The 13,881-nt window shown below is 43.0% G+C and overlaps 1 protein-coding gene across 1 annotated transcript in view; it reads left to right on the top strand.

Moving 5' to 3' along the window:
- LOC133615781 (myosin-binding protein C, cardiac-type-like) overlaps positions 1–13,881 on the top strand; it is a 97,587-nt gene that overhangs the window by 36,594 nt on the left and 47,112 nt on the right. Inside the window, exons 8-12 of the mRNA XM_061974553.1 lie at positions 6,380–6,442; positions 6,968–6,991; positions 9,690–9,853; positions 9,927–10,059; positions 11,043–11,045. Of these exons, the coding sequence (XP_061830537.1) occupies positions 6,380–6,442; positions 6,968–6,991; positions 9,690–9,853; positions 9,927–10,059; positions 11,043–11,045 (387 nt within the window). The remainder of the gene's footprint in view (positions 1–6,379; positions 6,443–6,967; positions 6,992–9,689; positions 9,854–9,926; positions 10,060–11,042; positions 11,046–13,881) is intronic.

Genomic DNA, 13,881 nt, shown 5'->3' with positions numbered 1-13,881 from the left:
TGAGCCGGGGGGCAACAAGAATTGCCACCCCAGCCCGTCGCCTCTCACTGCTGGCAACGCCAGAGTGGAAGAGAGTCCAGCCCCTCTCGAGAGAACTGGTTCCAGAGCCCTTGCTGTGCGTCGAGGTGAGTCCGACTATATCCAACCGGAACTTCTCTACCTCGCGCACTAGCTCAGGCTCCTTCCCCCCCAGCGAGGTGACGTTCCACGTCCCAAGAGCTAGCTTCTGTAGCCGAGGATCGGACCGCCAAGTGCCCTGCCTTTGGCTACCGCCCAGCTCACATTGCACCCGACCTCTATGGCCCCTGCTATGGGTGGTGAGCCCATTGGAGGGGGGACCCACGTTGCCTCTTCGGGCTGTGCCCGGCCGGGCCCCACGGGGACAGGCCCGGCCACCAGGCGCTCGCCATCGTGCCCCAACTCCGGGCCTGGCTCCGGAGGGGGGCCCCGGTGACCCGCGTCCGGGCGAGGGAAATCTGAGGGAAATCTGAGTCTCGGTTCTTGCATTTCCATAGAAGTCTTTATTGAAAGAAAATTCTATGAAGAGAAAAGTTGTTTGCAAATGTGGTTACAATGCTAAAAAATCAAAAGTTAAAGCTAAAAAAAGAAATACACTTTAGTGAGTTAACATTATTTCTTTATAGGGGGAAAGATGTGATGTTATGAGCTAGGGAATATAACAACTACACTACCCAGCATGCAACGGGAGTGACGAGCATGCGCTGTAGCCCCGAAAAGTGTTGTTGCATGTCGCCAGCCGGCAGCTAAGAATGAGGTTATGAGCACGCTGTGAAAGTAAACGTCAAGAACTCAGCCAACACGCCTCGTCTGCATTATTTATAATTAGACAGACAACACATATACAGTGTGATTTTGTTTTGTTTACAAGGAAAGAAAAACAAAAGTTAAAAAAGGGAGATCATGTTGTATATATATGTATGTGCTGCGGTTGCTTTAAGAACGTTGCGACAGCTGCCGTAAAGGAGGTGCGTTGCTAGCCTGGTTGCTATGTTTCCGGTTGGTCGTAAAAGTATTCGTCATGTGTTTGTACCCTGCTCAAATCTCTCAGTTAATTTATTCATTGGATTATACCTTTTGTTTTGAACTTTATTACACCTTGGAGCGCTTTTTCCGGTCCATTGTTTCTATATGCGCCTAATGACTGAGCTACGTGACGTCATTTCTTGTGAAGTCTCACGGGGCATTTCTGGTCGGGACGGGATTCGTTCCGAGGGATTCGAATAACGAACCAACTCTTTTTCTTTACTATAGTGGTCTCGATAACGGGTACCGGTTCTCAAAAAGGGATTTGAGTCCGAGGACTCGGTTCTTTTCTTATCGAACAACCGGGAAAACCGGTTTCGAGTATCATCCCTAACTGTCAACAACTCGTGATCTAATCGGCTATTGCAACTGTCTGTTAACTGAATGTCCTCCGTTCGTTAAACTGCACAGCCGCCATTAATGTTGGTTCAGAAGTCCTCCGGCAGAATTCACTCAGCGATGGCAACTAGCTAGCTGAATTTGTATTGGATAAAAGCTCTAACTTAAAAACAGCAACATTAGAGCGTAATATGACATTAAGAGAATATGATGAATAAAATAGAAATAAAATTAACTTTTATTAATTTATCGTCATGATTTATGTTGGGCCAGCAGAGAAGGCCTTGCTGGCCCTGACAGCCCGCCACTGTGAGGAAGGTATGTACCGCTCCAGTCAAAATAACTCATACAAAATGGGACATACCAAGCAAAAGGGGTGTATCATGCGGCATTCATTTTAAGGATTATGACTTTGGTTGGAATTTGAATAGGGAGCAATTTAAAAAAATCAAGCCAATTGCGATCCCGTAAATCAGGAGCACCTTCGAGGGGAGGAACAACTGAGTTAGAACCTACGGAAAAACGTAGAAAGAGAGAAAAACGAGAGAAAAACAAGTTAAGCAGCCAGTTTTCTATTATGCGTCCTCTTCTCCTGATGTTTTCCTCAAGATGCTTAAAGAAATGTTGTCTATGGAAGAGGCAATGAAGGAGCAGAGAAGTCTGGTAATGACGATTATTTTGTGCTTGTTTTTTTGCTCACAGTTTTGAAGTAATCCTGGACCAGGGCGACAAAAACATGCAATTAAAAGATCAGAATAATAGTTTACATGTCTCTATCCACACTGTGTATGCGGGGAAATAGACTCCAGTTCATTGTTACGAGAAAAAATACATAAAAAGAATGTTGGTCATCTGCACGTTATGGGTCCTTCACTGTGTACCGATTGGTACTAAAATGACCGAAGTCTTCTGATACGAGTACATGTACCCTTACACCCCTAGTCATAACGCTCACAGTGCCTCCTATGTCTAGTAGGAGGTCATCAGTGCTTTCTGTTCTGCTTCTGGGACTCCCTCAAAACAGCCGTGACAGCTGCACCCACACTGATCCAACAGAGTGAGCTTTGACTGATGCTGGATGTGCTCAGACACTCTTTCAGTAGTCAAGCTCCTCCACCGGGTTACCACACAGAGGAAGCACAGTTATGTACGAGTGTTGTCACCTCACCGCACAAACCACAGAATCACCTTCCAGTTGTTGTGAGATCACAGGCAGGAGACATGCACACCTCTTGTTGTTTCATGCTCCTGATTCAAGTGGATGAGAATGAGTGTTGGTACTTGGATTCATTCGGCTGCTTCTCGTGGCACACGCAAACATTTTGGGGAAATGTTTGCATTTTTCCTCAACATGAGGACATCAACACAAGTCTTGTGTTGGTACATTCACTAACGCATTGGTGTTGATTGACTTGGTTTAGCACAGCGAGACATTGGTTGGATAGCCTCATCTGACAAAAATATCAGAAACAACAGCATCACAACAGAATATGAACAAAAACAGTGTCTGGTCTTACTATTGGTAGTCCAAAATTCAAGTCAACAAGGCTAAGGAGGGACTTCCTGCTGCCTAAAAAAACATAACTGTGGGGAAAATAAGTATTTGATCCCCTGCAGATTTTATAAGTTTAGCCTCTATATAAACAGTCCACAATGTCTATGGTAGATATAACAGAGAGACATAGGGCCTGGTCTACTAAAGGTTTGCCTGTAATAAAAACATAGTTGATAGCCCACGCAAAGCTGATCTACTTGTGCGCGCCAGGATTGTGCCCTGTAAATAAGTAATATAGTGAGCCAATCTATTTAGTGACTCTGCCTTCATGAATTTGCAGACTATATGCTGATTACTAGAATGCCAACATTTATGGGAGGAGGAGAAGCAAATATACTCACTTACTGTCGCACTCGCAACGTGATTTATCAAGACTAAAAATGCTGTGCGGCCGCTATTTTGCGTCTACATTTAGCACAATTGAAATGTTTGCACAAACTGGCATAGTTGCGCATAAACGACTATGAGAAAAAAGACGACTGTGCTGTGTCCGTGTCATATATTTGGACTGTCAAAAATAAGAAATATTAGACATATTGTCCATTCAGCAATATCATTTTATAATTTTATAGGTGCAGGATGACTTAATGGGCTGATAAAAATAAATTAAATTGATTTGTTTTAGGAGGAACAGTGTGGTTTTCGTCCTGGTCGTGGAACTGTGGACCAGCTCTATACTCTCGGCAGGGTCCTTGAGGGTGCATGGGAGTTTGCCCAACCAGTCTACATGTGCTTTGTGGACTTGGAGAAGGCATTCGACCGTGTACCCCGGGAAGTCCTGTGTGGAGTGCTCAGAGAGTATGGGGTAACGGACTGTCTGATTGTGGCGGTCCGCTCCCTGTATGATCAGTGTCCTAGCTTGGTCCGCATTGCCGGCAGTAAGTCGGACCCGTTTCCAGTGAGGGTTGGACTCCGCCAAGGCTTCCATTGTCACCGATTATGTTCATAACCTTTATGGACAGAATTTCTAGGCGCAGTCAAGGCGTTGAGGGTATCTGGTTTGGTGGCTGCAGGATTAGGTCTCTGCTATTTGCAGATGATGTGGTCCTGATGGCTTCATCTGGCCAAGATCTGCAGCTCTCACTGGATCGGTTCGCAGCCGAGTGTGAAGCGACTGGGATGGGAATCAGCACCTCCATGTCCGAGTCCATGGTTCTCGACCGGAAAAGGGTGGAGTGCCATCTCCGGGTTGGGGAGGAGATCTTGCCCCAAGTGGAGGAGTTCAAGTACCTCGGAGTCTTGTTCACGAGTGAGGGAAGAGTGGATCATGAAATCGACAGGCGGATCGGTGCGGCGTCTTCAGTAATGCGGACGCTGTATCGATCCGTTGTGGTGAAGAAGAAGCTGAGCCGGAAGGCAAAGCTCTCAATTTACCAGTCGATCTACGTTCCCATCCTCACCTATGGTCATGAGCTTTGGGTCATGACCGAAAGGACAAGATCAAGAGTACAAGCGGCCGAAATGAGTTTCCTCCGCCGGGTGGCGGGGCTCTCCCTTAGAGATAGGGTGAGAAGCTCTGTCATCCGGGGGGAGCTCAAAGTAAAACCGCTGCTCCTCCACATCGAGAGGAGCCAGATGAGGTGGTTCGGGCATCTGGTCAGGATGCCACCCGAACGCCTCCCTCGGGAGGTGTTTAGGGCACGTCCGACCGGTAGGAGGCCACAGGGAAGACCCAGGACACGTTGGGAAGACTATGTCTCCCGGCTGGCCTGGGATCGCCTCGGGATCCTCCGGGAGGAGCTGGACGAAGTGGCTGGGGAGAGGGAAGTCTGGGCTTCCCTGCTTAGGCTGCTGCCCCCGCGACCCGACCTCGGATAAGCGGATGAAGATGGATGGATGGATGGATGGATGGATGGATGGATTTGTTTTGGTGTTTTTTTTATTTTATGGCGTTATTTTTTTCATATAGAAAATATATTATTAAATATATCTCCTATATGAAAAATTATATTGAAATATGCATTTTGCTGCGGCTGGAGTGATCCAGTTGCACCATCTCAACACCGCACCTCCTCCCAGAGTGCATCTTCTTTGTGCTAAAAGTAAGTATAGCCTAGATAAGGAATTACATACTATATGTGTGTGCTGCATGTCAACAACATGACGAAACGATACAGGTTGATGTCATAAATTTGGAAAAAATGTAATGTTTTCCATGGTTGACAGCTGGTATACATGCAAAAACTGCATTTAATTATTTTGCTCTTGTTATCAATTGGTCACGCGGTCTTGGGGCGGTATAGCTTGGTTGGTAGAGCGGCCGTGCCAGCACCTTGAGGGTTGCAGGTTCAATCCCCGCTTCCGCCATCCTAGTCACTGCTGCTGTGTCCTTGGGCAAGTCACTTTACCCATTTGCTCCCAGTGCCACCCACACTGGTTTAAATGTAACTTAGATATTGGGTTTCACAATGTAAAGCACTTTGAGTCACTTGAGAAAAAGCACTATATAAATGTAAATCACTTCACTTCACTAATAGATCATCCGTAACACGCCCACAAAATGCAATACATTCAATTTTATAGTCTACACATGCTATTTAACGACTTAGTAGATCAGGTCCATAATGTAGAAAAACATATTTTAAAAAGTTACAAATACATTTGTATTTGGTTGATGTAAATATGTTTTTGATTCCCTGCAAACCACCAAAACATGGGCAAAACAAAAGAGTCGAGACCTGCTCAAGACTGAAATAGGCAACGAGACCATCAGCAAGAAGCTCAAATACATATTTCCCTACTGTACACACACACACACATATATATATATATTTATATATATATATATATATATAAACATACATACACACATACATATATATATATATGTATGTGTGGGAAAAAAAATCACAAGACTATTTCATCTCTAGTGAAATAGTGAAATAGTCTTGTGATTTTTTTTCCCACACATACATATATTGCGCTCTACTACGGTATCGAGCACTATTTTTTGGATAACCTTATTAAGACATATATATATATATATATATATATATATATATATATATATATATATATATATATATATATATATATAAATGCAGTATATATATATATATATATATGTATATATATATATATATATATATATATATATATATATATATATATATATATGTATATATATATATATATATATATATATATATATATATATATATATATATATATATATATATATATATATATATATATAATCATTGTATTTAACAATATATTCAATTTGATGAATAAGGGTTATTTATAGAGACAAAATTGACTTTCATGCTCTCAATTCCTGTCTCTATGCTAAGATAACTCAATCGGCACCAACGTTCATATATATGCCTGATAAATGAAACATTTTGTGTATACCGTAAAACATATTGGAATTATGTCCAGATTGTCTGTCTAACACTAATGAATGTTTAATTAAATTCACGGTGGCTGACATTTCTGCAGTAGCACCGATGGCAAAGAAGACTCCGGAGAACTGGACTTCAGCACGTTGTTAAGGAAGAGGTAGTCAAGAAACAAAAGTTCATTTCACCATTTCATTTTGAAATTGATAATAATAATTCTCTGTGTTTCTTTTACATCCACAGAGAGTAAGCAAACTCTTCAAACTACACTAATCACTATGGACTCCCCCAAACTAATGTGGTTGAAACACAGGCATGAATAACGTAAACTGACTACAAAACCTTGATGAAGGAACATCACTCACCTCTTTTTCACATCACTGTTGAAAAGGTTGTGCACAAACAGACTGCAAACATAACATACACTCATAATTACAGACAATTATGGATGTTCCGATAGCCGTACTTATTTACAATAACCAGAACAAACTACACATAGAAAGTCAGAATGCAATAACCACCGCTACTAATCATCCTCTAATTGGATTTTATTTGATTTCATGATTTATTTTCAGATCAAATCTCTAATAATAAATGCAGTTGAAATTGCTTTAAGTTGCTTTTGACATGCTGTTTTTTAACCTCTGTTTTGCTTATTTGCTGCTTGGTTCTACCTCTGAATGAGCAGCAGTTTCATAAAACCCTCAAATCGGTAAGGAACTGCTGACTGCAGTTAAATCATGGTTGCATATGTATTTTATTATTTGAGACAGTTCAATAACTTACACCCTGACCAGATTCTGAGTTGAAGAAACATTCAAGAAACAGAAAATCCACAGTAACTTTTTTCAGTCACACACTTTACTATAAATCAGTATCTCACAAACGGAAGTAAACTTCTCACATATCAGAATTTGTCATTCTTTTTTTATCATCCTGAGACCCGGTGTTTTGGCGAGACATGCTCCCCTTTGGAACTAGTGCCTATGAATCCAAACACTCCGGAAATGTAATTGCGCATTAAAGGCCTACTGAAATGCGATTTTCTTATTTAAACGGGGATAGCAGGTCCATTCTATGTGTCATACTTGATAATTTCGCGATATTGCCATATTTTTGCTGAAAGGATTTAGTAGAGAACATCGACGATAAAGTTTGCAACTTTTGGTCACTGCCAGGATCAAATACATATGTCGCAACTCAAACACCTGCACAACACACTCAATCCCACAGCCCAAAGTACTGTTCACCTCTCCAAAGTTCATACAGCACATATATTTCCCCGAAGTCCCCAAAGTTACGTACGTGACATGCACATAGCGACACGCACGTACGGGCAAGCGATCAAATGTTTGGAAGTCGCAGCTGCATGCGTACTCACGGTACCGCGTCTGCGCATCCAACTCAAAGTCCTCCTGGTAAGAGTCTCTGTTGTCCCAGTTCTCCACAGGCCAATGGTAAAGCTTGACTGTCATCTTCCGGGAATGTAAACAATGAAACACCGGCTGTGTTTGTGTTGCTGCAGTTGGCCGCAATACACCGCTTCCCACCTACAGCTTTCTTCTTTGCTGTTTCCATTGTTCTTTGAACAAATTGCAAAAGATTCACCAACACAGATGTCCAGAATACTGTGGAATTTTGCGATGAAAACAGACGACTTAATAGCTGGCCACCATGCTGTCCCAAAATGTCCTTTACAATCCGTGACGTCACGCGCTGACGTCATCATACCGAGACGTTTTCAGCAGGATATTTCGCGCAAAATTTAAAATTGCACTTTAGTAAGCTAACCCGGCCGTATTGGCATGTGTTGCAATGTTAAGATTTCATCATTGATATATAAACTATCAGACTGCATGGTCGGTAGTAGTGGGTTTCAGTAGGCCTTTAAAGGACTCTTTCGCGTGATAACAATCGTTACACTAAATAGCGCTATATTTTTGTGTTTTGTCATTTAATATACACACTATAAAAATAAAAAAAATCCGCACAATTTACAGTAAAATACCAGCGGTTGTGGTTGCCAGGAATTCAACTGTAAACAAAATACAGTCACGATGTATGGGACATTACGGTATGTTGGTGTTGAATCTGTAAATACTACAGTTGACAACTGTTTTTTGCTTATGGTAACTTACAATCGAAAATGATGATATTATGTTAACCTATTTACAAAAATATATATATAATTTACGGTAAAATACTTGCAGCTGCGGTTGCCAGGATTTCACCGTAAAACAAATTATGGCCAATTTTAGTGTTGCCTATCAACCTATTCCCAGGTGCATGTCTTTGAGGGTGGGAGGAAGCTGGAGTACCCGTAGAGAACCCAAGGGGAGAACATGCAAACTCGTTCAGCTTTGCAAACGCCTTCTTTGATCTACATTTGCAATAAAGCTGAGTTGTAGTTGTAACACGACGATTAGTTCCAGCTGCAATAACACATCCCTTCCCTTTTTAATTCCCATCGTTCGCTGACAACAAATGAAGCTGACAAGCCAAACAGTAAATGCGAGATGTGGTTGTGGTTGCTCAAAGAGTGCTAAAGTATGAAAAGCAGGAATGTGCAAAGTGCGGCCCGAGGGCTATGGGGGACGGTGTGGCTCGGTTGGTGCCAGGAACTCGAGGGTTCCTGGTTCGATCTACAGCTTCTGCTAACCTAGTCATGTCTGTTGTGTCCTTGAGCAAGGCACTTCACCCTTGCTCCTGATGGGTCGTGGTTAGGGCCTTGCATGGCAGCTCCCGCCATCAGTGTGTGAATGTGTGTGTGAATGGGTGAATGTGGAAATAGAGTCAAAGCGCTTTGAATACCTTGACGGTAGAAAAGCGCTATACAAGTATAACCCATTCACCATTTATTTGCAGCCTATAGCTACATTTTTGTGGGCACATGGCACATTGAAGAAAAGACTAATAACTAATAATAACACAAAGTGTGGTCTTCAAATGTAGGAGATAATCAGGTCTGACATATGTATTTGATCCTGGCAGTGAGCTAAAGAGAGCAAAATTGCAATACCCTACTAAAGACCTGCTCAGTGGTCTTGTGGTTAGAGTGTCCGCCCTGAGACTGGAAGGTCGCGAGTTCAAACCTCGGCCAAGTCATACCAAAGACTATAAAAATGGGACCCATTACCTCCCTGTTTGGCACTCAGCATCAAGGGTTGGAATCACCAAATGATTGCCAAGCGTGGCCACCGCTGCTGCTCACTGCTCCCCTCACCTCCCAGGGGGTGAACATGGGGATGGGTCAAATGCAGAGGATAATTTCACCACACCTAGTGTGTGTGTGTGTGTGTGTGTGTGTGACTATTGTTGGGACTTTAACTTTAACTTTAAAGATGCAAGATAATGAACAGTAATGCAAATGTGCATTAAAATGTGCTTCTTCCACTCTTTCTATATTTCAGAGCCGTGCAGGTCAACTCTGAATCCGAGTCGGACATTTGGGCTCTTCTCAGCCACGCCCCAGCATCGGAATATGAGAAGATTGCTTTTCAGCACGGCATTACAGACCTGAGGGGCATGCTGAAAAGACTGAAGAAGATGAAGACAGGGGAGAAGAAGAGTGCAGGTGGGTGCAGAGTTTGCCGTAAACGCCGCTTCATATGGCTGCAACTTACCAAATGTGATGTCCTTGAATCCAGCTTTCCTCAAGAAGCTGGATCCTGCCTACCAAGTGACAAAAGGACATAAAAAGAAATTAGCTGTTGAGGTGGCGAATCCAGACGTTGATGTTAAATGGCTGAAGAATGGACAAGAAATCCAACCAACTGGAAGGTTTGAACGCATAATCGTCAATGGATGATATACAGTGCATCCGGAAAGTATTCACAGCGCTTCACTTTTTCGTTGTTACAGCCTTATTCCAAAATTAAATAAAACAATTGTTTCCTCAAAATTCTACGAACAATAACCCCCAAAATGACAATGTGACAAAAATCACATCATCACCTTCATAAGGGAAATTTCGCCGTTTGAGGAACCCTTCCCTAGACTCTAAACATAGTCTCTGCCAAGTGAGGCCTATGTCTTGTGTAATGGTCATATCTCCATCTTGTTTTTTGTCGTCCTCTTGGTCTTCTCTGTTCACGAAGAGTCCATTTAGTCACTCTGATGGTCCACCGATTATTTTGTTGTCAGGCCACATATACTAACTTTGTGTTTGGATGTCTCAGTGGCCTAGTGGTTAGAGTGTCCGCCCTGAGATCGGTAGGGTTCAAACCCCGGCCGAGTCATACCAAAGACTATAAAAATGGGACCCATTACCTCCCTGCTTGGCACTCAGCATCAAGGGTTGGAATTGGGGGTTAAATCACCAAAAATTATTCCCGGGCGCGGCCACCGCTGCTGCCCACTGCTCCCCTCACCTCCCAGGGGGTGAACAAGGGGATGGGTCAAATGCAGAGGACAAATTTGACCACACCTAGTGTGTGTGTGACTATCATTGGTACTTTAACTTTAACTTTAATTTGATACTGCCTTTGTCATGTCTGTGTGATCATGTTTTGTTTTAGTCATGTTCGGTTTTGTTTTTGGACATTTTGTGCACTTTTGTTTTGTTTTGTCACCATAGCAACCATTAGTTTTCACCTGTCACGTCACGCACCTGTTTCACGTTTTGAGTCACGCACCTGTTTTCGTTAATCATGGCTGTAGTATTTAAGTTCATTGTTTTCAGTTTGTCTTTCTGGTGACATCTTGCATTTATGCTCTACACACTCTTCATCCTCTTAGATCATGCTTCATGTCCCATGCCAAAGTAAGTTTTTGTTCCAGGTTTATAGTCGTTTTGGTTTCATAGTTTGTTCTCCGCCATTGTGCACGCCTTTTGTTTACTTCCTTTTTTTTGTAGTTATAGTGTTTAAATAAATATGTACTTACATTCCCGTCTCGCCTGAGCCAACTTTCCGTTGCATCCCGGAAAAGCAAACACCCAGGACCAAGTCTTGACAACCTTTGTGTTTGGATGTCTTGGAAGCCTTTGTGTTTGGATGTCTTGATGGCAAAACGTATATCAGTAAAACAAATCACATGTACATAAAAGTATTCTCAGCATTTTTTCAATACTTTGTTGATGCACCTTTGGCAATAACTACAGCTTCAAGTCTTTTTGAATACAATGCCACAAGCTTGGCACACCTATCTTTGGGCAGTTTCGCCAATTCCTCTTTGCCCATTCCTTTTTGCAGCACCTCACAAGTTGGATCAGGTTGGATGTGAAGTGTCTGTGCGCAGCCATTTTCAAATCTCTCAAGATTTGTACAACTGCATTCAGGTCTGGGCTCTGGCTGGGCCACTCGACGACATTTACAGAGTTGTCTTGTTGCCATTCCTGTGTGCTTAGGGTCGTTGACCTGCTGAAAGATGAACCGTCGCCCCAGTCTGAGTTCAAGAGCGCTCTGGAGCAGGTTTTTATCCAAGATGTTGCTGCATTCATCTTTCTCTTTATCCTGACTAGTCTCCCAGTTCCTGCTGCTGAAAAACATCCCCACATCATGATGCTGCCACCACCATGCTTCACTGTAGTGATGATATTGGCCTGGTGATGAGCGGTGCCTGGTTTCCTCCAAACATGACTCCTGGCATTCACGCCAAAGAGTTCAATCTTTGTCTCATCAGACCAGAAAATGTCGTTTCTCGTGGTCTAAGAACCTTTCAGGTGCATTATGGCAAACTTGTACGAAGGAATGGCTTACGTCTGGCCACTTTAACATACTGCAGAGATTATTTTCCTTCTGGAAGTTTCCCCTTTCTCCACAAAGGAATGCTGTAGCTCTGAGTGACCATCGGGTTCTTGGTCACCTCTCTGACTAGGGCACCTTCTTCCCCAATTGCTCAGTTTAGATGGCCAGCTAGCCCTTGGAAGAGTCCTGGTGGCTCCAAGCTTCTTCCATTTATGGACGATGGAGGCCACTGTGCTCATTGGGACCTTCAAAGTCTTCAAGTTTGAACAAATTCCCTTGTGGATCATCAATGTTTGTCTAAGTTTAAGTCAGCAGACATGTTTTAGTGCCCTTCCCAAGATTTTTGGCTCCAGACAATCCTGTCTCGGAGGTCTAGAGACAATTCCTTCGACTTCATTCTTGGTGTGTCCTCTGCCATGCACCGTCAGGTGTGCCTTTCCGAATCATGTCCAACCAACTGAATTTGCCGCAGGTTGACTCTTATTAAGTTGTAGGAATATCTCAAGGACGAAACAGGATGCCCCGGAGCTCGCTTATGAGCTTTATGGCAAAGGCTGTGAATACTTATGTACATGTGATTTCTTAGTTTTTTATTTTCAAAACAGTTGCTAAAATTTCTAAAACAAAAAATAATTTTCACATTGTAATTATGGAATATTGTGTTTAGTGTTTTGAGGACAAAAATTAATGTATTCCATTTTAAAGGCCTACTGAAATGCGATTTTCTTATTTAAACGGGGATAGCAGGTCCATTCTATGTGTCATACTTGATCATTTTGCGATATTGCCATATTTTTGCTGAAAGGATGTAGTAGAGAACATCGACGATAAAGTTTGCAACTTTTGGTTGCTGATAAAAAAGCCTTGCCTGTATCGGAAGTAGCAGACGATATGCGCGTGACGTCACAGGTTGTGGAGCTCCTCACATCTGCACATTGTTTACAATCATGGCCACCAGAGAAAGCCGAGACCGAGAAAGCGACGATTTCCCCATTAATTTGAGCGAGGATGAAAAATTTGTGGATGAGGAAAGTGAGAGTGAAGGACTAGAGGGCAGTGGGAGCGATTCAGATAGGGAAGATGCTGTGAGAGGCGGGTGAGACCTGATATTCTGCTGGGAATGACTAAAACAGTAAATAAACACAAGACATATATATACTCTATTAGCCACAACACAACCAGGCTTATATTTAATATGCCACAAATTAATCCCGCATAACAAACACCTCCCCCCTCCCGTCCATATAACCCGCCAATACAACTCAATCACCTGCACAACACACTCAATCCCACAGCCCAAAGTACCGTTCACCTCCCCAAAGTTCATACAGCACATATATTTCCCCAAAGTCCCCAAAGTTACGTACGTGACATGCACATAGCGGCACGCACGTACGGGCAAGCGATCAAATGTTTGGAAGCCGCAGGTGCATGCGTACTCACGGTACCGCATCTGCATTTTCAACTCAAAGTCCTCCTGGTAAGAGTCTCTGTTGTCCCAGTTCTCCACAGGCCAATGGTAAAGCTTGACTGTCATCTTTCGGGAATGTAAACAATGAAACACCGGCTGTGTTTTCCGGCACAACAGTCAGGGGGTGCATTCTACGGCGGGGGTGCGTTATCCGGCACAACACCTGCCGCAATACACCGCTTCCCACCTACAGCTTTCTTCTTTGCTGTCTCCATTGTTCATTGAACAAACTGCAAAAGATTCACCAACACAGATGTCCAGAATACTGTGGAATTTTGCGATGAAAACAGACGACTTAATAGCTGGCCACCATGCTGTCCCAAAATGTCCTTTACAATCCGTGACGTCACGCGCAGGCGACATCATACCGAGACGTTTTCAGCAGGATATTTCGCGCGTAACTTAAAATTGCACTTTAGTAAGCTAACACGGCCGTATTGGCAT

The sequence above is a fragment of the Nerophis lumbriciformis genome, linkage group LG15 (assembly GCF_033978685.3).
Source record: "Nerophis lumbriciformis linkage group LG15, RoL_Nlum_v2.1, whole genome shotgun sequence".
Lineage (NCBI taxonomy): Eukaryota > Metazoa > Chordata > Actinopteri > Syngnathiformes > Syngnathidae > Nerophis > Nerophis lumbriciformis.
Note: the sequence above shows the minus strand (reverse complement) of the source record. Positions and strands in the feature narration are given on the sequence as shown.